The sequence below is a fragment of the Tenrec ecaudatus genome, chromosome 9 (genome assembly GCF_050624435.1).
Source record: "Tenrec ecaudatus isolate mTenEca1 chromosome 9, mTenEca1.hap1, whole genome shotgun sequence".
NCBI classification, from domain to species: Eukaryota; Metazoa; Chordata; class Mammalia; order Afrosoricida; family Tenrecidae; genus Tenrec; species Tenrec ecaudatus.
This window is the reverse complement of record NC_134538.1, coordinates 29,001,537-29,029,014: the sequence shown is the minus strand read 5'-3', so window position 1 is coordinate 29,029,014 and position 27,478 is coordinate 29,001,537. Positions and strand designations below refer to the sequence as shown.

Genomic DNA, 27,478 nt, shown 5'->3' with positions numbered 1-27,478 from the left:
TCTGGAAATAAATTAATTTATTTCTGGGTTCTCTATTCTGTTCCACAGGTCTGTATATCTGTCTTTGTGCCAGGACCAGCCTGTTTTCACTACTGTAGCGTTGTAGTATGTTTTGAGATCTGGAAGAGAATTGCCTACTATTTTGTTCTTAAGTATTGCTTTCCTTATTCTTAGTGTCTTTCCTTTTCATCCAAAGTTTTTGAATGATGGTGGGTTCTGGATCCGAATTGTGTTTATATATGCTTTGGGTATAGTCCTTGTGAAGTACTGGGCTCTGCATTGGGCTGCTAACCACAAGGTGAACAGTTTGAAAACAACAGCTGCTCCCCAGGAGAAAGATGAAGCTTGTTCCTTTGTCCTATTGGGTTGCTATGACTCAGAATTGACTCAATGGCAATGAGTTTGGTTTTGGGTCATTTTGACATTTTCACAGTGTTGTCTTCTTGCTGCCAGGGACTTCTATGTTCCCAGGTCTAACTCTACAAACGATGATTCTTACTTTCTGATGATGATGATGAGAGACAAGAATTTCCACATAAGCAAAGTTTATTAGAGAAGAAGCCAGCTGGTGCGAACAATTAGGGCCTAAACCCTGCATACCCTCATTCTACTGAAGCTAGGGAGCCTCAGGGGAGGTCGTAGATAGTCATTAACATTTGGGGAAAGGTGGGATTTTCTTGGAATGGACTGACATTAATAAAGTGTGCATGTCCAAGATGGGTCCTGTTTCACAGGAAATCTGGTATCAGAGGGCAGGACATATTATGGGATGTCATGTGTGCTTGCTGTGGTTCTCTGCACAGTGTACATGGTAGAACCCAGACTTCCTGAAAAACAGCTTTAGGTACACTTTAAGTGGTATGGTTACCTCAACTACCCACTTGTTCCAGGATGTAGGTCCTCACATTTTTGTGTGATTTTCAAAATTACTTGTCTTTAAGTTCTGACTGTCTGCCATCTTTCCTACAATGGTTTCTAATGTGATTTAATTTATTGGACTCCAAGGTATTCTTGAGGTCTCTCCAGTGACTTAGCAAGGGGGTCTTGGAATGTCTTCCTGTGTCATTCCTATTAATAACATGCAGCATACTTCCGTTTACGTAGATCGCTGTTTTTTGTTTGTTTTTTCCATGTAGCAGTATTTTGTAGTTTTCTTTGTACAAATCCTATCTGGATAGGTTTATTCCTAAGTATTTCTTCTTTTGTGTGGCTATTGTAAATGCTTTTGTTTATTAAATTTCCTCTTCAGAGCTCCTTGTTAGTCTAACAAGAATCTTGATTGATTTTTTTTTATATATTGATCTTATTCCCTGTCACATTTCTGAATCTTTCAACTATTTCCAACAATTTTCTTGAGTCTTAGGACGTTAGTGTACATAGACTCATAGCATCTGCAAATAGTTTTACTTCTTTACCAATTTGAATGCCTTTAATTATTGTTATTTTTGTTGTCACGTAGCTTGGGTTAAGACTTCAAGCACAATATTGAATAACCAAAATGAAACTCAATGTCTTCGAGTCAGTGCTGAATCATAGCGACCCTAGAGGACAGGGTAGAACTCCCCTTGTGGGTTTCTGAGACTACAACTCTTCATGGGTTACTATAGCTCTTCATGGATTCTGAGACTATAACTCTTCATGGAGGAGTTGGTGCTTTTGAACTGCTAACCTTGTGGTTGCCAGCCCAACGCTTAACCACTATTTGAGGGTAGTGATAAAGTTCACTACTCTAGTTCCTCTTTGCAAGAGGAATACTTTCACTTTCTCCCCATTTGAGCAAGATGAGGGCTTTGGTTTTGTATATGTGTCCTTTATACTGTTGAGGAAATTCCTTTCTATTTCCATTTTATTGAGAATTTTTATCAGGAATGGGTTTAGATTTTGTGAAATGCCTTTTGTTATCAATTTATGTGATCACATACCGTATATACTCGTGTATAAGCCAGGTTTTTCAGCACCAAAAATGTGCTGAAAACTGGGGTTCGGCTTATACATGGGTCAGTGTTACCCCAGTGAGGTATAACACCTCGCTGCCCCCCGACCCCCAGGTAACGGGATGAGCGCCCGTTATCTTGCGGGTGATTGCCATTTCTCCGCTGTTCATTCAAAGCCCCGCTGACACTGCAGGGTTTTGAATGTTTGTTTACTCACATCTAACCAATCAGAGCTGTCCTATGATGTGGACGGCTCCAATTCGCAGAAGCACCCGTAGTGATTCAGTTATGCCGGCAGCTGAACTTGTAAGGATGTGTCTGTGGCTGCGCTCCCTCTCTCCCCTCTGGTCTCTGTGTTAATTCACATCCTGCATCCCCCGCCTGCATAGACTGCCCCCCCCCTCCCGGCTAACACGTCACGCTGGGGTTGGTGGGGGCATTATCATAAAAGCTGTTTTTCAAAGTCTTGTTTTTTTAATACTTTTAGAAATGAATACTCATACTTTTAGAAATGAATACTCTTGAACCAAAATAAAAACGCTGGTCATATGAGGCTGGTTTCAAAATGAAGGTTATGTGAACAGCAGGAGAGAGCAATAACAGTATTGCAAGTAGGGAATTCTGTGTTAACAAAAATCAAGTGAGGGAGTGGCGGAAAACGAAGGCTGACTTGGAACAGATTCCAAAAGCTAAAAAAGCTTGTCATGGTTTAACGTCTTTTTATGGTGCTCTAGAGAGTGAATTGCATAAATGGGTTATGGAGTGTCGTCAAAATGGTTACTGCGTAACACACATGGGAATTCGCATACGTGCTCTACAAATGGCTAAGGATGACAAATATAAAGCACCAGGCATTGAAATATTTGCTGCATCAGCAGGATGGTGTACCCGCTTCATGAATAGGTTTGGCCTACTATCTTTGAGACAAGAAAAAAGATTTCCCAGAAATTGCCACAAGACCTTGAAGGAAAAATTTTGTCATTCCAGTCATTTATTATAAAACAAAGAAGGATTTATTATTAGGACCTGGCAGATATTTGGAATATGGATGAAACTGCCATGACTTTTGATCTTCCAAGAAACAGAACTGTGGCAAGTTTAGGAGAAAAAAACATTTTTCTCAAAACCACAGGAAATGAAAAAAAAAACACTTTACAGTTGTTCTATCATGTTTGGCTAATGGAACTAAGCTGCGTCCTGTCATTATTTTTAAAAGAAAGACCTTGCCTAAAAAGATCCATTTTCCACCAAGAATTACTGTGTGCACATGTTAAAGGCTGGTTGGATGAAGACGGAACAAAAAAATGGCTGGAAGAAATTTGGAACCAATGACCAGAAGCAGCCTTAAAGAAAAAGCCATCGTTAAACTTGTTTGGGACATGTTCAGAGCCCAGCTATCGGATGACATAAAAAAATAGGCAAAATCTAATAAAGTTACTTTAGCCATTATTCCAGTTGTGCTTACATCTGTACTGCAGCCTCTGGATGTATCTTTGAATAAGCCTTTTAAAGACTGTGTGCGAAGGATGTGGCATGAATGGATGTCATCTAGTCAAGCCCGACTAACAAAAGGAGGAAGTCTCATGAAGCCTGACATAGAGTTAATAGCAAAGTGAGTTTGAGATCCATGGGAAGACATTCCAGAAGACATGGTGCGACGTGCTTTCCAGAAATGTAGTATTAGTAATGCTATGGATGGCGGGTGAAGACTGTGCTTTGTATGGAAATGACAGCAGTGATGGTGATGACGGTGATCTCAGTGAGGACAGCGTCTATGATGACCTCACACCAGCTGAAGCTCTGCATTGGGATATGGATGATGATGAGGAATCCAGTTTTGAAGGATTTGAACTCTTTACATTTTAGCTTGGTTGCTGATTGAGCTCAGGGAATAGTACTCTTAAGGTATCATTGTTGATGCCTTATTGTTTTTGTTGAACCTATTTTCAACTTACTGTGTTGGTTTACTAGTGTTAAATGGCTTGTTGTCCTTTTATTTAAAATAAATATTTAAATACATTACCCCACTGATGTCTCAATTTTTAGTAATTTTATTTTCATTTGTTTTGATTATTGAAACTCACCAATAGCTTCTGCATTTTCCAACCTAGGCTTATACTTGAGTCAATCAGTTTTTCTGGTTTCCCAGGTAAGAATTAGGTACCTCGGCTTATACTAAGGTTGGCTTATATTTGAGTATATATGGTTGTTTTGTTCCTTTGTTTTTTATATAGTTGATTACATTGATTATTTTTGTGACTTTGAAGCAACTTTGGATACCTGGTAGGAATTGCCCTTGATCATAACATTTTCCCCCTCCTTTTTATATATTTTGTTGGGTAGGATTTTATTTAGAGCTTTTCCATCTATATTCATTTGGGATATTGACTGTATTGTTTTTAATTCTGGTAATGTTGTTGCCTAGATTTGTTATTAGGTTCATGCTTGCTTTGTAAAATGAGTTCAGGAGTCTATCATCCTTTTCTGGAATCATTTGTGTAGAAGTAGTTTCATATAGTTTGCTATATGTCATAATGCTCTGATGGCTGAAGGTTTATTTTGTTGTTCCTGTTTTCATTGGTTATGTGGGTTAATATTTATTTTTTATGTGTTTAAAAAAATCATTTTATTGGGGGCTCATACAACTCTTATCATAATCCATACACACATCAATTGTGTAAAGCACACTCGTACATTTGCTGCCCTCAACACTCTCAAAACATTTGTCCTTCACTTAAGCCCTTGGCATCAGCTCCTCATTTTTCCCCTCCCTCCCTCACGAACCCTTGATAATTTATAAATTATTATTTTGTCATATCTTACACTGTCCGACGTCTCCCTCCACCCTATGTCGATTTTTTACAGTAAATTACCTTCTGAGTACTGCTTTTGCTGTATTTCAAAGGTCTTCGTATGCTCTATTTTTAAAAATCATTTTACTGGGGGCTCATACAACTCATCACAATCCATACTTTCATCCATTGTGTCAAGCACAATTGTACATTTGTCATCATCATTCTCAAAATATTTGCTTTCTACTTGAACCCTTGGTAACAGCTCATTTTTCCTCTCCCTCCCTCATGAACTCTTGATAATTTATCAATTATTTTGTCATGTTTTACACTCTCCAACGTCTCCCTTCACCCACTTTTCTGTTCTCCAAACCCCAGGGAGGAGATTATATGTACATCCTTGTAATTGGTTCCCCCTTTCTACCCCACCTTCCCTCCACCCTCCCCATATCGCCACTCTCACCACTGGTCCTAAAGGGATCATCTATCCTGGATTCTCTGTGTTGGAAGCTCTTATCTGTACCAGTGTACATCTTCTGGTCTAGCCGGATTTGTAAGATAGAGTTGGGATCATGATAGTGGCGGAGTGGAGAAAGCGTTTAGGAACTAGAGGAAAGTTATATGTTTAATTATTGCTACACTTACCCTGACTGGCTTATCTCCTCCCACGACCCTTCTGTAATGGGATGTCCAGTTGCCTACAGATGGGCTTTGGGTCCCCAATCTGCACTCCTCCTCATTCACAATGATAAGATTTTTTTGTTCTTTGATGCCTGATACCTGATCCCATGGACAACTCATGATCACACAGGCTGGTGTGTGTCTTCCATGTGGGCTTTGTTACTTCTCAGCTAGATGGACAGTTGTTTATCTTCAAGCCTTTAAGACCCTAGATACTATATCTTTTGATAGCCTGCCACCATCAGGTTTCTTCACCATGTTCGCTTATGCACCACACTTGCTTTGTCTTCGGTGATCGTGTCGGGAAGATGAGCATCGTGAAATGCCAGTTTAATAGAACAAAGTGTTCTTGCATTGAGGGAGTACTTGAGTGGAGGCACAATGTCCACCTGCTGCCTAAATACTAACCTTATACATATATGCACATAGATCTATACCCCATTGTCAAGTATAAATATATTTACATATGTACATGCATGTATTTAAACCTCTATAAATGTCCTTTGCCTCCTAGTTCTTTCCTCTATTTCCTTTTACTTTACTCTTGTCCCACTATCATGCTTGGCCTTCATTTGGGTTTTAGTAATTCCTCTCGGTTACATTGCCCTTGATCAAGCCCTCAGGCCTCCTACACCCTCCTTGCCATCAATTTTGGATCACTTGTTGTTCCCTTGTTTCTGGGTTTGTTAACACTCACTTCCTTTCCCCTGCCTCCCCATCTCCCATGCAGAGATAATAATATGCACAAAAAAGAGAAAAAGAAAGCAACAAAAGAGAACAAAACAAGAACAACAAAATACCACTGACAAAAAAGAGAAAAGCCTATAACAGAAAGAACTTTTTAGTCAGTTTCCAGCTTCTTTAGGTTTGCGTTTCAAGGAACATGGTTAACATTTTACTGCTATCTAGTCACACCAGGAACATCGTAAAGTCAAATGGATTCTGCTTTCTAATTGTCTTAAAGGTCAGTGAAACTCAGAGATCACTGTGGATACTCAGGTGACGTTAGACAAACAATGTGTAGAACTTTCCCAGTGGGAGAACAGAACTGCAAAGCCCTAGTGTTTCTGTTTCAACGAAGTAAGTTTCCATACCCCAACCAAGGGCATTATTCTGTTTTGAGTGTTGCTCTCCAGGGGCCCTGGATGTGTTTTCTGCTTTCTTTTTCTGTCCAGAGTTGAATGGCTGCTTAGAGCTGTCGGAAATACTATCTTCAAGCTAACATTTATTTATTACTAAAAGTTTACTTGTTTTCCAATGCTGAGTTCCTTTCCTGGCAGTCATATGTACTTGTCTGTGCTGACTGATATGCCAGTCAGTCACAATGCCAGTTGCTGCCATTGGGAGGTATTTTTTTTCTTTTTCAAAGACTGGGGCAAAACTTGTTCTTGCACTGGCTGTTGACTTTCTTCCTGCAGTGTCTATTATTTGAATAGTGCACCAGGTTGCATGAATTAGATTCCAAGTCTTGAGGGCAGTCTGTGTATCTGCATGTATAGTGAACACACAACTGATATTTGACATATCATTAAAAATAGTGGTAAACATCAGAACCAGGAGGGAACGGATACAGTGGATGGTGTAAGATATGGGATAATAATATCTATTTTAATATATTATTATTTACAATATAAGAATAACGGTTTCTGGAGGCTGTGGGGGGAGGGAGGAGATAAAGGGGAGCTGATATCAAAGACTTCAAGAATAAAAATTGTTTTGAAAACAATGGTGGCAGTAATTACAATTATGCTTGATGTAATTGAATTACAGATTGTTATAATATCTGTCAGAGCTCCCAATAAAATGATTTTAAAAAAGAAGATCAGACTCCTCACAACTAGACCAGTGAAGAGAAGGTTGATGTTGTCAAGGATTTTGTCTTGGATCCATAATCAATGCTTAGGTCAAGAGATTTTAGAGTATTGAAAAGCAAGGATGTTACTCTGAGCACTGAGGTACGCCTGACAAAGTCACAGTATTTTCAATTGCCTCCTATACATGTGAAAGTTGGGCATTGAATAAAGAGGACTGAAGAAGAATCGATGCATTTGCATTATGGTGCTGGGGAAGAATATTGGCAGTACCATGGACTGATAAAAGGACAAACCAATCTTTTTTGCAAGAAATATAGCTGAGGCAAAGATGACGAGACTTCATCTTACGTACTTTGGACATGTTGTCAGGAAGACTGGTCTCTGGAGGAAGACATCATGTTTGAAGGGCAAGAAAGGAGGGGACAGCCCTCAAGGACATGGCTGTGGCTACAACAATGAGCCTACGAATAGGAACAATTGTGAGGATGGCATAGAACTGGACAATGTTTTTTGTCCAGTTGTTTATAGGATTACTATGAGTCAGAACTGACTTGATGGAACCTAAGAACAACAAAAGGCAAAGGCAGAAAATATGCAGCACAGTATGGACGAATCTCACGGACAGTGTATTAAGTAAAAGAAGCTTTACACGCAAGCACATAGGTGAAGTGATTCCCTTGGTTTGAGATTCTAGAAGAGATCTGTGGTGGAATGATGACAGGGAAAGAAGTTGGAGGATTTTCTGTAGATTGGCTGTGTTCTTTTTCTTGATAGGCATCTGTGTTTCTCAAGTGGATGACCAAGAGCTTATCAAACCTCTTTCATTGAGAGTGGTGTGTTGAAATCTCCTATGATTGTCTAGTTGTTTAACTCTTTTGAAAATTTAACTGATGTACTATGATGTACTATGTACTACTTTCATTGAGTTTGTGAATGTTTTTTAAGGTTATAGGTTTGTGGTGTATTGTTCCTTTAATCAGGTAGTGCCCATTCTTATCTCTCCTTGTGTTATTCACCTTAAAGTCTATTTTATCAAAGATTAATGTGCTACTCTTGCCTTTTTATAGTTGCCATTGGCTTGGTAGATTTTTCACTATCCTTTGCTTTTTAGTCTATTTTTGTCATTGAGCTTAAAGTTTGTCTATTGTTTTCTACTGTAGATAGCTACTATCCTTCTTTTGATTGGTGCATTTAATTCTTAGACATTCAGTATCTGTTTTTATATGCTAGTCTGTACCTGTTATTTTGCCATTTTTTGTGTTTGGTTTCTTTTTCCTTTTTCTTTCGTTATTTTATTGGTGTCTTTGTACCTCCTATATTTCTGTATTGTTTGAGTGCTGCTTTTATCATAATGGTTTCCAGGAGTTTATAAAAATGAAACAAATACTGAATTAAGATTTGGTCACTTCATTATGTGTAAATTTTACCTGAAAAGAAGCATACAGAACATTCATTGAACTCTGGATAATGGTGTACATGTTGAAATGTTTAAAGGGAATTTCTGTATTTTACTTGAACTGAACTGAACACAAGATGAATAGACAGATGGGGAAATGGATAAATGGAAGTGTAATTAGCCGTTTTACTAAACACGTTAGAGGTAGTATCTAGGCGGTGGGTTTCATAGCTGTTTTCTGTGTAATTATTTCAACTTTGCTATATATTTAAAATATTCATGATAAAATGTTGGATGTAGAGATTCCTAGTCAAGAAAGGAAGAGGCAAATTTTAGAGAAATAACCTGCTGTCCTTAGAGACATACTCATACATTTGTGTTTAGAGATGAAGATGGAGGCACTTTAGGGGTTAAAGATGAGGCAGTGGTGGGTCAGTGTTTCAATCCTCACATTCCAAACGGGAGATCTGGGTTCAGTTATTGGTCATTTCATCTTATCTGCATCTGACACCTGTTTGTCAGTGGAGGCTTCTTGCATGTTTCTATGATGCTGAACAGGTTTCATTGGCACTTTCAGGCTAATGGGGACTAGGCAAAAAGGTCTGGAAATCAACTGGTAGTTACATAATCTGGTGTCAACTTGAGTCTATTAGGCGTGAATGGGGTGAAGGTTAGCCTGTTCATCAGGTCGCAGCTTGATGACCTCATTTTAGAGGGGGGATGTAGATAAATAGCTCACTGGAGACCAGATACACTCCTTGTGAAATATACCTGTTGACAAGCCACATGGAGCTATGCTGATGGATCTAGAGCCCTGGAGTTGGAGGAGCCATGTGAGACCCACACCAGCACTGAGATGCTTCTACCAGCTGCCACTGGATCCACAAGACTTTCCACCCACTGGCCTTTGATCTTCTTGCATTCGGTATCATTGCATGTGTTACATGAGCCTGAAAAGGAATTTATAGACTGGTATCGGACATATGGGCTAATATAGGACTTATGGAATTGATCTGGACTGGGCTGGGTTGTTTTCTCAATATACAATTGCTCTTTTATATAAAGTTCTTTCTTATATGCATGAGTGTCTATGTATTTCTCTAGTCTACCCAGACTAATACACTTGGTGATCTATTTCAGGAAATCAGTTAATGAAAAATGTATGGATCACAACAATCCAATCCTCATCTAATCATGGGGTTGGCACAGGACCAACCAACATTTCATTATGTTGCCTGTGGGGTCACCATGAATTGGGGCCAAGTCTATGGTAGCTAACAAGAAAAGGATAAAGGAAATCTCTGTGCCATCTGGGTTTGGGCTATACACATTGTTAGACATGTTCTGGGATTACACGAGTGTCTGAAAATACTGCTGTGACTCCCGGAACCCTAACTTGTGGTTTTCTACTAGTAGAAAAGGGTAGCACTGGGTAGAAACACACAGTAAACAGTGAGACGACCCACTTATTTATGGGCTACTTCTACAGAGAAGAGAGACGCCTGCAGCAGTACCCACCCTGGCATTGGAATATCCCTCTCGCCCTGTCATGTTTTCTTAGCCCCAGGATTTGAATTATTGACCCTTGGTAGAATTTCCAGCTTTTCTTAAATCGTTGAATGGTAGGACAGGACAAGGAGTTATGTTGGACTTAGTTCCAATGAACAGAGTCCTTAGTTGTTATCCAGGGCCTGGAATTGACCAGATGTAACAAAGATACATTGGCAGGCTTCTTGTCGAAGCTCTGCTGGGTGAGGAGACGCCTGGTCTGCTGGTAATTTTAGGGAATGTGGAAGAACTGGGGGTAGGGAGAGAGAAGAATGAATGAAAGTATTATTCTAAAATGCTGCTTTTATTTATAGATTCTCCTAATTCTATTAAAATGAATTCCAGAGGGATATAAAACCTGGAACATGTAACACATAGAAGAAATTAAAGAACATGAAACTAAAATAAGGAACAGCAATTAAGTAAGAGAATCTTCATACCTTGAGGAAAGGAAGTTCTGATATGTTTTATGAAATAAAAGCATCTTCACATATTATATAGGGAAAGTGAATGAAAAGGATGTGGTTAGTGGAAAATTTGAGTGGAAACAAAATACTTCTCAAAAGGAGAAAGTGTTGAGCTGATTCAAGGACAAAGCAAATGTAGTGATTATATTCCATTATTTATAAATACAAATAAATGTTGTTGTTGTAAAAGAAAATTAAATAGTTTAATGTGCTTTAAGAGGAGTTGGGGGGGAAAGTATTCCGTATGGTAAAATATGTAAATCGCCATAATAAACCCTGCTTTTTCTGGCAACCAGCACAGTGCCTTGCCTCCTGAAATGAGCTTTTTGATTCCTGAGATAGCACATTTATGGGACAAGTTGTAAAATAAATATTCACTTATTTTGGAAAAGCTCAAATCAAATGAATGCTTGTTTAATGCATGAATTGATGAATGAAGGAGGATTTCTTAAAATGAGACGCTTACAACATAAGCAACGTGGCAAGCAACAGCAGCTACTTTTAAAGATTAAAATCCAATGGTAAGGCACTAAAGAAGGTGCATGTCTTTTCTACTAATCACTTCACCCCTCTTGGTCTCCACTGTTTTTCCTGGAAAGTGGAAGATAATAGCACCTCTAGCAAACAAAATCTTGGAATAGTGTCAGGTCCGTAAGTGAAGATGAAGCGACAATTATCACCAATAATTACATTATTATAAGGATGGTATCAAAAGAGAGAAGAATAAAGGGTCCTTTCCACATGAAGTACGGGAATCAAGTTAGAAAAGCTCTACCTACTTCTAAAATAGAGATTCAGAGCTAGTAACACAAGGCATTGTTTAGGTGGTAGAATTCTCACCTTCCTTGCAAGGACTCAGATTCAATTCCTCGCCTCATCTGCCATTGGAGGCTTATATGTTGCTATGATGCTGTAGAGGTCCTGGCAGACTACTTTTAAAACAGCCAAAGAAAGCCTATGGATCACAATCATTCGATTGTAATTAATCATGGTAGTGGTAAAAGATTGAACAGTTTCATGCTGTTGTGCCTGGGGTCTCTGGATGGGGACTTGATTCCATGGTGGTTAACAAGTAAATGTGTCATGGAGAAATTTTCTGATACCATATATACAAAAATGGATGTATTCCAGTCAGCTGTCTTCTGAATTTTCTGGCATAGATGAGTAAGTGCTTATTTTCCATCTGGAGAAGTCCATTTCTACAGTCACTGTTGGGTTCAAAAAGTTATTTGTGATGAACACGCCCTTGATCTTGCAAAGAGTTCTGTCATGTGATCTCCAACTTCGTTTCTATTACCAAGACCTTATTTTCCAACGACTGCCCCTTACTCTTTGTTTCCAACTTTTGCATTCTAATTGCCAGTGATTATCAATGCATCTTGATTGCATGTTTGATCAATTTCTGATTGAAGGTGCTGGTAGAATTCTTCAGTTTCTTCACCACTAGCTTTTGTGGTTGGTGCATAGATTTGAATAATACTTTTGCATTGATTGGATTTCCTTAAATATGGATAGATATAACCCTATCACAGATAGTATTATACTTCAAGACAGATCCTGAAATATTCTTTTTAACAATGAATACAAAGCCATTCCTCTCGATTATGTTATTCTGGTCAAGTAAATCATGGGATTTTTCTGCTCAAAGTGGCCCATACCAGTCCATTGCAGCTCACTAGACCCCAAGCTATCCATCTTTATGCATTCTATTTCATTTTTGATGACTTCCAATCTTCCTAGTGCAGTCCAAGGTCTGATGATTCGATTTTTAGGGCTGTTTCTTCTTACCTTGAGTTGTGACCCATCGGCAATGAAGACCCTGAAGGCTCAGTCACCTCTTGAGTGCTGCCCCCCACCCCACGGGGCCCATCCTGCAGCACCGTCTCAACCACGCTTTACTTCCTTTCATTAGGCCTTCAGCATTTGACTGTGTTTCCACAGTGTGCACAAGGTTTGCAGTGGCTGCTTCCTCCAAAGTGGCAGCCAATTTCTCCTTCATAATCTGTTCTGAATCTGAAAACTCTGCTGAAACCTGTTCACCTTGGTTTTAAATGCCCTGGCATCACAGCTACAACCAAGCCAGCACAGTAAGACAAACTGTCAGAAAAGAGAAGTAGTGGTAAATTGTACAAATAATGCACACACACCATATATATATAGTCTTAGCATACATATAAAATCAGCAGCTTGACAAGAAAGCAAAGATGATATACTGTGAAGAGAACAGCTTGGGAGAATTTATACTATTCAGTCCATTTTTAGGGATTTGGAAAATCTGGCTTTAAAATAAAAATGTCTGTTAAGTAGTTATTCTCAACACACAGTGAAAATTAACACAAGAAGCAGGCTATGTGAGAAGGATGTCCCAATGTTCAGTGGTCAGGACATACCATACAATGGAAACAGGTCATTGGTGATGCCTGGCCGTTGGGACGGCCTCAAAGGGCCAACCATCCAGCAGATTAGGGGTTTGACATTACTTTCCCCTGGTTCTGTCTTCAGGCTGAAATCTGTTCTGACAAATTGTCCCTGGCAGGAAATTGGGACACCCAGGGGGTTTAATGGTCTCATCTAACCTTTTCACAATCCCCAAACAGATGGCTCAGAGTGTTTTCTTTGGCTCCCTTGTTGGACTTGAGATCAAGTGTTCATTCTTAGATATTTCAGTCTACCCTTGAGATAGTTTGTTTTTAAAGGATGATTTTTATGTAGTCCTAACTTGACACTAACTGAAGTATTTGAAGGATATTTTCCCCTAAACGAATATTAATTCATATGTAAAATATGGCTAACAGCACAGAAAAAAACACCAAAAAACTTAAATGTCATCATCTTACCTTGAGATACAGTGGTATGTCTGCTTCATTTGGAATGTGACGTAGTGTTGTTTCTCCAAAAAGGGGTATCAAAATGCACTTTCATGTTCATGAACACGGGCTATGTGCTGGAGATACTTGTGGGGTGAGTGATGGAGGCTGTATGTCCTTTGGGCTACATTTTTATGGAATGGGGTATTTTTGAGACAGTTTGTATTGTTGTTAATTGTAATTAAGGTACTCTGCTTCATCGCGACCCTGTGCACAGAAGGAGTCCATTCTTGTAGCCACTGTGGTTTAGAGTGCCTTTCAAGCCAAAGGCCTCATTTTCCAGCACTATAGCTCCAATGTTTTGTTGAAAATCACAAAGTTGTCATTGGTTACGTTTTAGAAGGGCTAACCAGGACTTTTCCCCTAGTCTGTTGTAGTCTAGAATCTCCACTGAAGCCTTCCTATCAAGGATGCCCTGATGATACTTGAAATATTGGTGGAATATTGAAGTATGCGTACTCCAGCATTACAGCAACCTAAAGGTCACCATAATACAATACATTGACAAACAGGTCGTAAAAACTGTTTTTAGGGTTCTACTAATTGATAATACCATGCTTTTTTTTTTTGCAGATTGGAAACCTAGAAAATTACTACCATTTTTATCACAGCAAAACATTTAAAAGATCAATCTTGAGCAGCAGAGGACCCCATATCTTCCTGAGGATGGACCCACAGGTACAGGAGATCGCTTCTGGGAAGGGGGCTTCCCCAAGGGTTGGAGTGCTGCTACTCTTTCTGGTTTTGTGGTTCTAAACATGACTGCATCTGGATTTCAACACGACTATGTAATCAACTTTGAATACTACTATGAATTTAAAAACTTGGGCAGTAAATATAACCATTTTCCCTTGAAAATTCCTATGTTTTTTGAGATGAAAATAAATGTAAATTGAAAAGAGGCTTACATTGTAAGTTCTAAAATAATTTACATTTCAACCAATTGCAGTTGAGTCAGATTCTAGGCAATCCCATGTGTGTTTAATTAAAACTGTCCTCCATAGATTTTTCCAATGGTTGATGTTTTGGAAGTGGTTAAGCCAGTCTTTTGGTGAACTTGAACCTCCAACCTTTGGTTAGCACTGAGCACATTACCTGTTTCCACCACCTTGGGACTCCAGGTCATAGTTATCCAATTGTTTAGAAAAGGAGCGCTGGCGGCATTGTGGTTAAGTGCTGGGCTGCAGTCTGAAAGGTTGCAGTTGGAAACCACTAGAAACTCCATTCCCATAAAGTTACAGCTTTGGAAACTCACAGGGGCAGTTCTGCCAGGTCCTATAGGATTTCTGTGAATCCACATAGACTCAATGGCAGTGTTTTTTTTTAAGGGCTCAGGGGCATGTGGTGGGGGACATATTTGACCTCCTCTTTCTTCCCTAGTACCCTATTACATCAAAGCAGAGGTCAGACATGCCTCCATCCTCCATGCTTCTTTATCTGTTGTGACACCAACCCCATGCTTCTCCCATGGCAGTCTACTCCTATGCTGAGTTCCATAATTCAATGTAATAGCCACACAGAACTCACAAATAATACTCACAATTAAGGAAGGTTTATTAGAAAATTAACAGGTTACACAGGCCAGGATTACAGGAACACCTCTCCTCTGCCAGTTGCTAAGTCTTTCTCTCGTCCTCAGACTCTCAGTCACTTGATCCCTTCGCTTTTACCTCCATGTACCAGGAAGCTAGCTTGCTGCTCTCCCTCACTGTTCTTCTGTTTTGTCTCATGATCTCCTTGCCTTAGACTCTGGTCTCCTTGCCTGGCTCCTCTGCTGAACTTCCATGTCTCCATGTCACAGCCTTTGTTGCTTCTGGTCTCAGCCTCTGCCACTTCAGACAGAGATCTTGAATATACTCCACTGGTGGCTCTTCTTCCAATGATGCTGGGATGTATTTGTGAGATAGCTTTCATACACAGAGGAATGGCTCTGAGGGAGGTGTGGTTTTGGTCTTTCGACAGACCATGCATCCCCCGAATGAAACAAAGGGTGTTGACTTGGTTCACACCCTTTATTAAGGTGGATACTCAATACCTCTGACCTTAATCCTGTAATAGGAAACTCCCTCCAAAATGGGACTATAACTACTGGTATAGAGGCTATAATTGAAAATATATCACAAAAGGAATTAGGGCTAAAAGGGCCATATTAATTGACAATATTTCAATGGTTAATTATACTTCCTATCTGTATAGTTTTGAGATTAGTTTTTGATAAATATTGGTCAGAAGATACCTAGTAAGATTCAAAATCCAGAGAGCCTTTGAATTCATTCAACAAGTGTCTTTACAATGTCTGCTATGTATGAGGCTCTGTTCCCAGCAATGATTGTGTTTATGGAGCTTCTGTTTGAGCAGCATGGTAGAAGGAAAATGGAACAATACATAGAACAATACACAGTATATCAGAGGATTACTAAGCTGTGAGAAGATGAGAAAAATAGTTTGTCCCTGGATACGCTACCACAGTCTCTCGGGCATCACTCTTTAGGCATTCAGCTTTGAAGAACTTGCAGGTCATTTGTCTGAGTGGGCTGTGTGACACGATAGTCACAGCCTGCATATATTTCTAAACTTGCTTTAGAGATGGTTAGATGGATGAGTATCTAAATAGATGAATGGATGGATGTGTGTGTGTGTGTGTGTGTGTAGATGGATAAATAGATGATGAGTTGTGTGTGTTTGTGTATAGATAAATGAGTAGGCAAAATTTATATTTAAGATAAAGATGAAGTGTAATGAATAGAAATATTTAGATAAATATCACTAAGGGACTGCTAGACTACTGTGAGCTTGGATACATGTTACCATATATACTCAAGTATAAGCCAGCCTGAATATCAGCCGAGCCACCTAATTTTACCACAAATCTGCATAAAAATGTTCTGAAAAACTTGGCTTATCCACGAGTGTATACAGTAGCTCACCTAATGTGATGTGGTGCTGGAGTTATATCTACTTGCCTTCAGACTGTGGAACGTGAAGGAATGTTTTTTGCCAATGGATAAATACAACTTTTCCTTCAGGAAGCAAAGCCTGCACGTCAGTTGCTTATTCCCTAGGACGAACAGGGCACTTGGAGACTGCAAGTTAAGTTGATTGCACGTAACAAAATTAACAAAAATAAAACAGATCAAGTCAGGGACTCAGCGAAGGGAGTATAAGACCCTGCTCAAAAAGGAGGTAGAACCAGAATATTTCATATGTGTTTTGTCTAGCAACCTCTCTTATGTTTTTAAAGGTATGTAACTGACTACTCTTCCAAAATGTTTAAAAAGCCTTCGGCCCTGTAGCATATGTTGCTGTTGTTGGTAGGTGCCATCTAGTCGGCTCTAATCTACAGTGACTACAACAGCGTGAAACATTGCACCGTCCTGCCTCTCCCTCACAATTGTTCTTATGCCTGAGCCCACTGTGTCCGTTCATCTCGTTGGCGGCCTTCTTTTTTGCCACCCTTCCACGTTAGCAAACATGGCACCCTTCTCCAGGGACTGGTCTCTCCTGACAATATGTCCAAAGACAAAGTCTTGCCATCCGTGTCCCTAAGGATCACTCTGGCCGTACTTCTTCCAATACAGATCAGTTTGTGCTTTTTGAAAGTCTATGGTACTTTCAGTATTGTCTTCCAGCACCACAATTCAAACAATCTATTCTTCTATGGCCTTCCTTATTCAGTGTCTGTTAGACCCGGTTGACTAGGGAGACAAATCCAGAGACACTCATATATGTCTAAGAGCCTTATGTCAAAGAATAGTTGTATATGGAGAAAACATTGCAGACCAGGCCAGTCCAGATTAAGTTCATAAGTCAGATATTAGCCAATATGTCCAATACTAGTCCATAAATTCCTCTATAGAGTCATGTAGCAAATGCAATGATGCCAAATGCAAGAAAATCATAGGCCAGTGGGTGGAAAGTTCTTTGGATCCAATGGCAGTATATGCATCTCCAAGGCACTGGCTGCCATCATCTTGGCTTCATGTGGCTTGTCAACAGGAAGGTGAAGCAGAAAGTGTGTGTCCTGCCTCCAGGGAGAAGACAGGAAATTCCCCGAATGCTTATGAGAAGGCCACTCCCACCAGGAGGCATCATCAGGCTGTGACCTGATTAACAGACTAAACTCCACCCCTTCACTTTATCAAGTTGACATGAAATTATGTAACCACCACAGTGTCCATCTTTCACAAGCATGTGATGCAATGGAGAATACCATGGCTTGAGTCAGGCACACTGTAGTCTTCAAGGTAACATCCTAGCTCTTCAATACTATGATGAGGTCTTGTGCAGCAGATTTACTTGATACAGTACATCTTCTGATCTCTTGACTACTGCTTCCATGAATACTGATAGTGGATCCAAGTAAGACAAAATCCCATACAATGTCAACCTTTGCTACATTTATAATGTTACCTATTGGTCCAGTTGTGAGAGTTTCAGTCTTCCTTACATTGCTGAAGACCACAATCCTTGATCTTCCATCAAGCAAGTGTTTCAAGTCTTCTTCACTTTCAGCAAGCAAAGTTGTGTAGTCTCCATACTTCTATTTGTTAATAAGCCTTCCTCCAATCCCGATGCCACATTTTTTTCATACAATCCAGCTTCTCTGATGATTTGCTCAGCATACAGATTGAACAGGTCTGATGAGAGGACACAGCCTTGATGCACACTTTTCCTGATTTTAAGCCATGCAATATTATCTTGTTCTGTTCACACAACTGCCTCTTGATCCGTATACACATTCCAGTCGAGCACAATGAAGTATTCTGGAATTCCCATTCATCTCAAGGTTATCCACAGTTTGCATGGTCCACACAGTTGAATGCCTTGTTCTGCTTTCATCCAAGATGCATTTGATATCCCGTGTTCCATGCCGTCTTTGGAATCCAACCCAAACTTCTGGCAGTTTCCTGACAATTTCGTGCAACCATTGTTGGATGATCTTAAGCAAAATGTTGTATGCTATATCAATGATAACGTTGTACAGTTTGAGCATTCTTTTGAGTCTCCTTCCTTTGGAATGGTCACAAATATGAATCTCTTCCAGTCAGTTAGCCAAGTAGCTTTCTTCCAAATTTCCTGGCATAGACAAGTAAGTGCTTCCAGTGCTTCTTCAGCTTATTGAAACATTTCAATTGGAATTCCATCAATTCCTGGAATCTCATTTTTGGCTAATACTTTCAGTGCAGTTTGAACTTCTTTCAGCACCATTGATTCTTGCTCCTATGCTACCTCCTAAAATGGTGGAATGGTGACGAGTCCTTTTGGCACAGTGACTCGGTGTCTTCTTTCCATCTTCTTTTGATGCTTCCTGCATCATTCAATATTTTTCACAGAGAATCTTTCAATATTGCAACGTTAAGCTTGAAATTTTTCTTGAGTTCTTTCAGATATGCAAAGTGTGTTCTTCCATTTTGGTTTTCTAAAACTAGATGCTTGGACATTTCGTTTTACTATATGTTTTTGTCTTCGTGCGCTACCCTTTGAACTTTGCATTAAGCTCTTTGACTTCATCCTTTCTTCCATTTGCTTTAGCTACTCTATGATTAAGAGCAAGTCTGAGAGTTTCTCTGACATCTGCATGAATGATATTCATGATGTCCTCCCACAGCTCATCAGGTCTTCTGTCATTAGTTTTCAAGGCAGATAATATGTTCTTGAGATGTTTTGCTTTTCTTTCCAACAGTTTTATTGGCATGTAATTCACATAGCATACAATTGAATAGTTCAGTCGTTCATTCACATCCAGGGGAGTTGTGCAATCACCACCACATCTATCTTGAGCCGAGCCCTCCATAGTCACAACACCTTCAAGTTAAGCTGTGCAGTCAGGATCGGTTCGAGTGCTGTCTCCACGCTCCTGCCCTCACTGTTGACTCCCCAAATCCCCTTCCTTCCCCATTGCCCATGCCCCACCTCTGCATTCCTGACAACACCTTGCAATACTTATTATCATCTTACTGCCATTCCTCCTGTGCTTCAGAGCTGAGAAACTGAGCAGAAAACAATGCAAGACAAATTGCACTGAGGTGGCAAGATCCTATTAGTATACAAGCAAAAACACAAATGATGCATAAGAGGAAGAAGACCCCCATCAATGGTCGAAAAGCCAGAGAAGAAATTTCTGTCATCTTACATCTAAGAGATAAACTTTCACCCAGTACTAATTCAAGTCTTGTTGACAGGGAAGACAGTTGGCCTGGGATTGCATTTGATCCCGCATAATCAGGATTACAGTAGTCTTTACCTGATAGTAAGGCTGCTCAGGACTCTTGCCTTGGCTAGAGTGCATTTGCCAGCAGCTTGGTCTGACTAGATACCCTGTAGATGGGTTTTGGGCTCCCATTGTCCACCATATCCTCCACAAATTGGGTGTTCATAATTTTGGCTCTGATATTTTTCACCATATTCAAATTTTGTCATTGTAATATTTGGTTCACACTAGTTGGCATGCTTCTGTGTGGATTTATTTGGCTCCTTTCTTAGATGGCTGCTTGTACAAACCTTTAAAACCCCAGACACTATTTCGATTGACAGCAGGCACCATCTGCCTTCTTCACCACACTTTGTTACAGCACCATTATCTCCAGTGGTCATTTAAGGAACTTGAGTACTGAGCAGGGCAATGATGTAAGAACTAAATGTTCTGAAGTTGGAGCTAGGATTTAGTGCAAGTCCAGAACTCATTCCTGGATCTATGCTTTTTGAAAAATTTTGCTTTAACTTGGAAATTAATACATCATATCATTCCATAGTTCCTTCCTGTCAAACATAATTGTACAATTTCTTCCATAGTCTCCAGACATACGTTTTCTTCCTGGACTTCTTGAGATCATGCCCTCTTCATCTCTCCCACCTCTCCACATTGCCCCTCCCCTCAAATCCTTGTTATGTTTTCTTTTCCTATAGGCTCAATGTCCCTGGATTTCATTCACTGAAAAACCTAGAAACAAGTAACACAACTTCAAGAGGATGACCCCCAATGGCGGTGCACCTCTGAGACACACCCTATTATGCACAGCATAAGCAAAATATAGCAGAATGGCGTCACAGGATTGCCGGAATAGTACGTATCTCAACACTCATACAGGGCGTTGATGTAGCAAATTCCTGTTTGTCTGCCAACCAACAGGACAACACTTGGTACAGTTGTCTTCTGCTTCCTCAGACACCATGTGTTTTCTGGCTTCATCCTCAGGTTTCAGGTGTGTCTGAGGTAGAGTCCAGTACCAGGTCTCACCGATGCTGCTTTGGGAGCATGCATGCACCCCAGCTGTGCAGGATTCAGTGTCCCAGTGTTCTACAACACCCAGCCTGGGTTCCCAGGGTACCCCCAAATGCCCTAGGTCAGTTCTGCACACCTCTAAAGACCTTCCCCACCTAATGATCCCAAGAGCATCCTCAACCTCTCTTCCTCCCATGTGGCATTCAGCCCCTCCTTCTCTCCTCCCAACATACGTACACCTGTGTTCTCTGCTGCACGGCCCCTCCCATCAGAATGCCTCATCCCTTTGTCAGGGCCTCCTCCCTCTCTGGGGACCTCACCCCAGATCCACATGGCTACCACTCAGCAGACAGCATGCTTCCTTCTCCCTTGACTAAAAAGGGGGGTATTATTAAATTGATAGTGGTAACAATTTTTTTGATATGATTGAACTATCGAATTGTATGATATGTGGATTAGGTATCAATAAAAATGTGAATAAGTAAAAAGAAAAATGTTGTTTTGCTTGAGTTGCTTTGTTGATTAACACTACCCATGGGAGAACAGCCCAAGTGTTCTCACTGTGCACTATTAGCTGTTGGGTTTTCCCAAGGACTGTCATCTAAGGAAACTGAAAACACTTGCTTTTAACTTGTTTTTTTTGCCAAAAATGTGGAGAAGGGTGGATAATACAGAAGTATCAGCCAATAATTGAAAGGGCTTACCACTTTAAAAATTATTTGTTCTTACTATACTCCAAGCTGGCTTGTAGTTAGATGTTGCTGGCTGTATCATTCAAACCCTACATTTTCACATAATAATGTGGGTTTGATCTTTTTCTTCCCTTCAATTCTCTGCCAGTTTGATGATGGAAATGAAAATAAAAATGTTTAAATGGCTCCTTCTGAGGCAATGGAAGCTTCAGTTTTATGCTTCACTTGAGAGACTCCAAATTTAGAAATGAGAGCATGATAACAAGCATTGGAATGAGCATTATGTTGTATAAACTGAGAGTTTGCCCCATAGCTTAATTAAAGCTCAGGTTTCCTTGAAGCCATGATGAAACATTGAATTAGATCTTTCCACTAGCTACAAATGGAATTTTATCTGACATCCGTATGTTATCTGTATGTTAGAGCCTGGGATAGTTAGGTTTTTGGGCACTCATAAGATGTGGTGGTGTTTAGCCAGTCAATCAGGTTTCAGCGTAATCACCTCATTTGGAGATGCCACCGAGATAAATGGGTCTCTGGAGGTGGGCCACTTTCTTTTCTGCCTTCACCTTATTGCCAGCAAACCATGTGAAGACTCACTGAGACCTGCGAGAGCCCTAGAGATGCAGCCACTGCTAGTGGACCCCCAAGACTTTGCACCCGCTGGCCCATGACCTTCTTGCATTTTGCATCATTGCATGCGGCTGTGTGAGGCTGAAGAGGGACTGTGGACTAGTATCGGACTTAAGGACTTGATCTGGGCTTGGATTTTTGCTTGATATATAATTATATCTTTTTATGAGTGTCATTGGATTGGTTTCTGTTAGAAGTGTAAACAAGCATAAGGTTTCTGATAAACAAAGAAAAAAAAAGACAATAAGTGAACAGTTTGATCTCAAGGATTGATGAACTGTGTAGCAAACAGGAAATGAGGTGGATCACTGCCCGAGCCCTGAAGAAAGTGCCCACATGGGGAGAGGAGCAGTCTGGCCATTCCCTACCACAGTTTGGAAAAGCATTGCTCCTACCCTCAGCCATTTTGAAAAGAGTGGCAAGTAGTTTTGTTCCTCCTCCCCCTGACATTTCTAGCAACACTCAGCTGATTCGGACTGAACAGTGGCATGGTTATGACCAATTGGTTTTAAAAAATCAAACTAAATGAACGTAAAAGATGGTGAAATTTTCAGCTGCATGCACGGTATTTCTGATGTGTTTTAAAGGCATTTCTAACACAACATGTAGCAAAGCAAACGCTCAGTCTTTTAACTCCACATCTATGCGTACTACAGCATTCCCTGTGTTCTTGAGAAGTTCTCATATTAAGTCTTTCCTTACTCCCTTTGGAGGTATGAAATAACTTGCAAAAACAAATTATTTTGAGCCATATTAACACCTGAGGTTAATGCATGAGGACTGACTAGACCAAGAGGTACCACCTGGGGGTCTGATGATACCTAAACTTCACAAAGTATTATGGAACCTGTTTTGGCCATGTGGGGAAGCTGTTACGAGCATTGAGCACTGAGACTCGTGCAGCTTCCTGCTTTGTGACCACACGTGGGAGAGTATAGTGTGTCCCTCTTTGGATCTTAGAAGCACTGTTCTGTAACTTCTCCCAGGCCCTCGTATGTCTCTTTCTATACTTTTTATTTGTAATAAAGCAAAAGTCGTAAGTGCACAAAGGCAGTGAGACCTAGTAAAGGTAAGTATTTACATATTTGGGATTCTGAAAGATGTTGTCCTTCTAACCTGTGAACTCTGACCCAGGTCTGGATGGTGAGGGTTGGAAAATATGTTGCGTGTGTAGATGGCCATGAAGATATCGAAATGGGAAAGTGAGGACAAGATCCATGTCCATATTTGGAATACTGGACTCAATCAGATCCTTACCATACAGTTAGTTATGAAAGTGGGATTTGCTCACAGAACCCTATTTGGGAATATATTATCTTTGCTATATAAACCAGGCAGGGACCCAAAACTAACTTCCATACTGTCGATGTCAATTCACAGTGACCATATAGGACAGGGTAGAGCTGCCCCTGTGGGTTTTCAAGGCAGTAACTCTTTATGGAGTAGGAAGCCTTATCAGTGTAAGGCATATCTTGAGTTTGTCTCATTTGAATTTAAAAGGGGTTATATAAAGTAAGCAGAGTAGAGATGGGCGAAGATAATAATACCATATGAAGATTACAAAAGGGTTAAGGAATAAGGATCTTCCACCAGAGCCAACAGAGCATTTTATCCTGGAGTCAGTACTCTGAATTCAGCCTCTCGAATGTGAGAGAATAAACTTCTGTTTATTACAACCATTGTGGTATTTGTTTTACCAACACTAGAACTTAGACTGAATTTATCAAAAGTAGGTTGCTACCATAGCAAATACCTACAGTAGAGAAGTGGTTTTGGAGTTGGGTAATGGGTGACGTCTGGCAGAGTATTAAGGTATGTAATAGTAAAAGCCTAGATTATCTTGAAGAAATTTGTTGGTAGAATTATGGGCATTAAAGACAATTCTTTTGAGTGCTCATAAGGGAAGAAAGCCGAAAAGTCCCTATTAGGAAATACGTATGATGTCACCAACAGAAAGTTGATAGAATTGTGAATGTTAAATGTGCTTTTGGTAAGGGTTTCAAAGGAAATATGAAACATGGAAGAGAAGGGATTATTATGCAGTGGCAACAACTTTGAAATGCATTCAATTGTTTGCTGAAAGATAGACCTTGTATATGATGAACATAGGTTTCTGACTGGAGAGATATCTAAGGAATATTTTAGAGAGCTGCATCGTTTGTCCTTGCTGCATAGAGTCAAATGTGAGAAGAAAAAGATTGTCTTAAAAATGAACTGTGAAAAGTGAAAACAAACTTACAGATAAAGAAAATACTGTGAGGTAAACTGTATGAACACGTCTGTTACTTTGTCACACTGCTGGCTTGTGTGTAGCTGTGATGCTGGAAACTGTGTCACTGGTGTTTACATTTAAAACCAAGGTGAACAGGTTTCAGCAGTTTTCAGATTCAAAACAGATTATGAAGGAGAAATTGGCTGCCACTTTGGAGGAAGCAGCCACTGCAAACCTTGTGCACACTGTGGAAACACAGTCAAATGCTGAAGGCCTAATGAAAGGAAGTAAAGCGTGGTTGAGACGGTGCTGCAGGATGGGCCCCGTGGGGTGGGGGTGGGGGGCGGCACTCAAGAGGTGACTGAGCCTTCAGGGTCTTCATTGCCGATGGGTCACAACTCAAGGTAAGAAGAAACAGCTCTAAAAATCGAATCATCAGACCTTGGACTGTACTAGGAAGATTGGAAGTCATCAAAAATGAAATGGAATGCATAAAGATGGATAGCTTGGGGTCTAGTGAGCTGCAATGGACTGGTATGGGCCACTTTGAGCAGAAAAATCCCATGATTTACTTGACCAGAGTAACATAATCGAGAGGAATGGCTTTGTATTCATTGTTAAAAAGAATATTTCAGGAGCTATCTTGAAGTATAATACTATCTGTGATAGGGTTATATCTATCCATATTTAAGGAAATCCAATCAATGCAAAAGTATTATTCAAATCTATGCACCAACCACAAAAGCTAGTGGTGAAGAAACTGAAGAATTCTCCCAGCACCTTCAATCAGAAATTGATCAAACATGCAATCAAGATGCATTGATAATCATTGGCAAATGAAATGCAAAAGTGGGAAACACATAGGAAGGGACAGGAGTTGAAAAATATGGTCCGGGTGATAGAAACAAAGCTGCAGATCACATGATAGAATTTTGTAAGACCAAGGATATATTCACAGCAAATGCCTTTTTAAGCAATTCAAACAAAGCCTAGACATGGAAAAGATAAAAATCATAATTAGCTACATCTGTGGGAAGTGACAATGGAGAAACACATTATCAGCTGCTAAAACCAGGCTAGGGTCTGACTGAAGAAGAGGCCACCAATTGTTCGTATCTCAGTTCAGGATAAAACTGAAGAAAATGAGAACAAGTCCACGAGAGCCAAAAATGAGCAGGGGTAGCTCTCACTTGAGTTTTTAGACCATCTCAAGAAAAGAAAATTGATTGTGGTAATAATTATACAATTCTTCCTGATATTATTGAGCGATTGAATTGTGTGATATGTAGATTAACTGCCAATAAAACTGTTTAAAATATTTTTTAAAATTTCTCCATTGAATACTATGGATTGAAGACTCAATGAGCTGTTTTCCGTACATCAAGAACATCATTTATGAAGACAGCAAAATGTCATTACAAAGACCAGAAAGAAAAGTCAAAGTGGTTGTCAGAGAAGTCTCTGAAATTTGCTTTTTATTGTTTAGTAGCTAAGGCACATGGTAAAAATGATGAACTCCAAGAGTTGAACAAAAAAAATTGAAGAGGACCACCGAGGCAAAACACTAAGGGCATGCACAGCAACGAAGTCCCCAGGGAGTACCAGAAATAGACTTTGGGGCCAGGGCTTGGCACCCCATCAAACTCAACCAGAAAACAGTACTAAACGCCCACAAACAGTCCTTGAACTAACTACAAACTTTTCTTTTTTGTTGTAGTTACGTTGTGGGGTTTTTTGTTTGTTTTGTCATTGGCTTTTTGTTGTTGTTTTCTTTTTTTTTAATTAATTAACTAATTAATTAATTAATTAATTTTTTACATTTTATTAGGGGCTCATACAACTCTTATCACAATCCATACATATACATACATCAATTGTATAAAGCACATCCGTACATTCTTTGCCCTAATCATTTTCTTTCTTTTTTTTTTAATCTTTTTATTGGGGCTCATAAGGCTCTTATCACAATCTGTACATACATCAAATGAGCAAAGCACCCTTATACATTCATTGCACTCGTCACTCTCATAATTTACCTTCCACTTGGTTTCCTGGAATCAGCTCGGTTTCCCTTTTTTTCCCCCCATCCCCCTCCCTCCCCGATCCCACCCCTGGTCCCTTGATAGTTTATAAATAATTATTATATCTTATCTTACACTCCCCGGCATCTCCCCTCACCCGCCTCCCCCTTGCCAATCTCCCAGAGAGGAGGTTACACATAGATCTCCGAGATCGGTTCTCCCTTTCTACATGCCCTTCCCTCCTGGTGTCGCCACTCCCACCGCTGGTGTTGAAGGGTTCGTCTGTCCTAGATTCCCTGTGCCTCCAGATCCCCACTACACCGCTGTACATCCTCTGGTACAACCAGGTCTGCAAGGCAAGGTAGGATTGGGGTCATGATGATTGGGAGGGGAGGAAGCGTTCAGGAACTAGAGGAAGGTTTTGAGTTTCATTGTTGTTACACTGAACCCTGTGTGGCCCATCACCTCCTCACTACCCCTCTGGAAGGGGTGTTCAGCTCCCTACAGGTGGGCATTGGGTCCCCATCATGCACTCCCCCTCTTTCACGGTGATGTGATTCTCACCACCTCCCCACCTTTGATGTTGGAGACCTGGTCTCCTCTGTCCTTCATGGTCACCTATGTTGGTGTGCTGCTTCCGTGTGGGCTTGGTTGCTGTTGTTGTTTTCTTTTGTTGCTTGGTTTTGCTCTATCTTGTTTTTGTGCATGTTATTATCTCTGCAGATCTGTCTAAATAAGATAGGCTGGATTAATAATTTGGAGGAGAAAACAATGTGACTGACAGTTTTGGGGGGACATAAGAGAGGGGGAAGTGGGGGAAAGGAAGTGGTGTTAACAAACCCAGAACAAGAGAACAAGTGATCCAAATCGGTGGTAAGGACGGTGTTAGAGGCCTGGTAGGGCGTGATCAAGGGAAATGTAACCAAGAGGAATTACTGAAACCCAAATGAAGACAGCATGATAGTGGGACAAGAGAAAGTCAAAGGAAATAGAGGAAACAGTTAGGAGGCAAAGGGCATTTATAGAGGTCTAAATAAAGGCATGTACATACGTAAGTATATTTATTATGATGGGGAAATAGATTTATGTGCATGTATTTATAGGTTTAGTATTAAGGTAGCAGATGGACATTGTGCCTCCACTCAAGTACTCCCTCAATGCAAGAATACTTTGTTCTATTAAACTGGCATTCTATGATG

General features: G+C 40.2%; 1 protein-coding gene across 1 annotated transcript in view; it reads left to right on the top strand.

Moving 5' to 3' along the window:
* PCSK6 (proprotein convertase subtilisin/kexin type 6) overlaps positions 1–27,478 on the top strand; it is a 129,399-nt gene that overhangs the window by 21,060 nt on the left and 80,861 nt on the right. Inside the window, exon 2 of the mRNA XM_075557950.1 lies at positions 14,073–14,177. Coding sequence (XP_075414065.1) covers positions 14,073–14,177 — 105 coding nt within the window. The remainder of the gene's footprint in view (positions 1–14,072; positions 14,178–27,478) is intronic.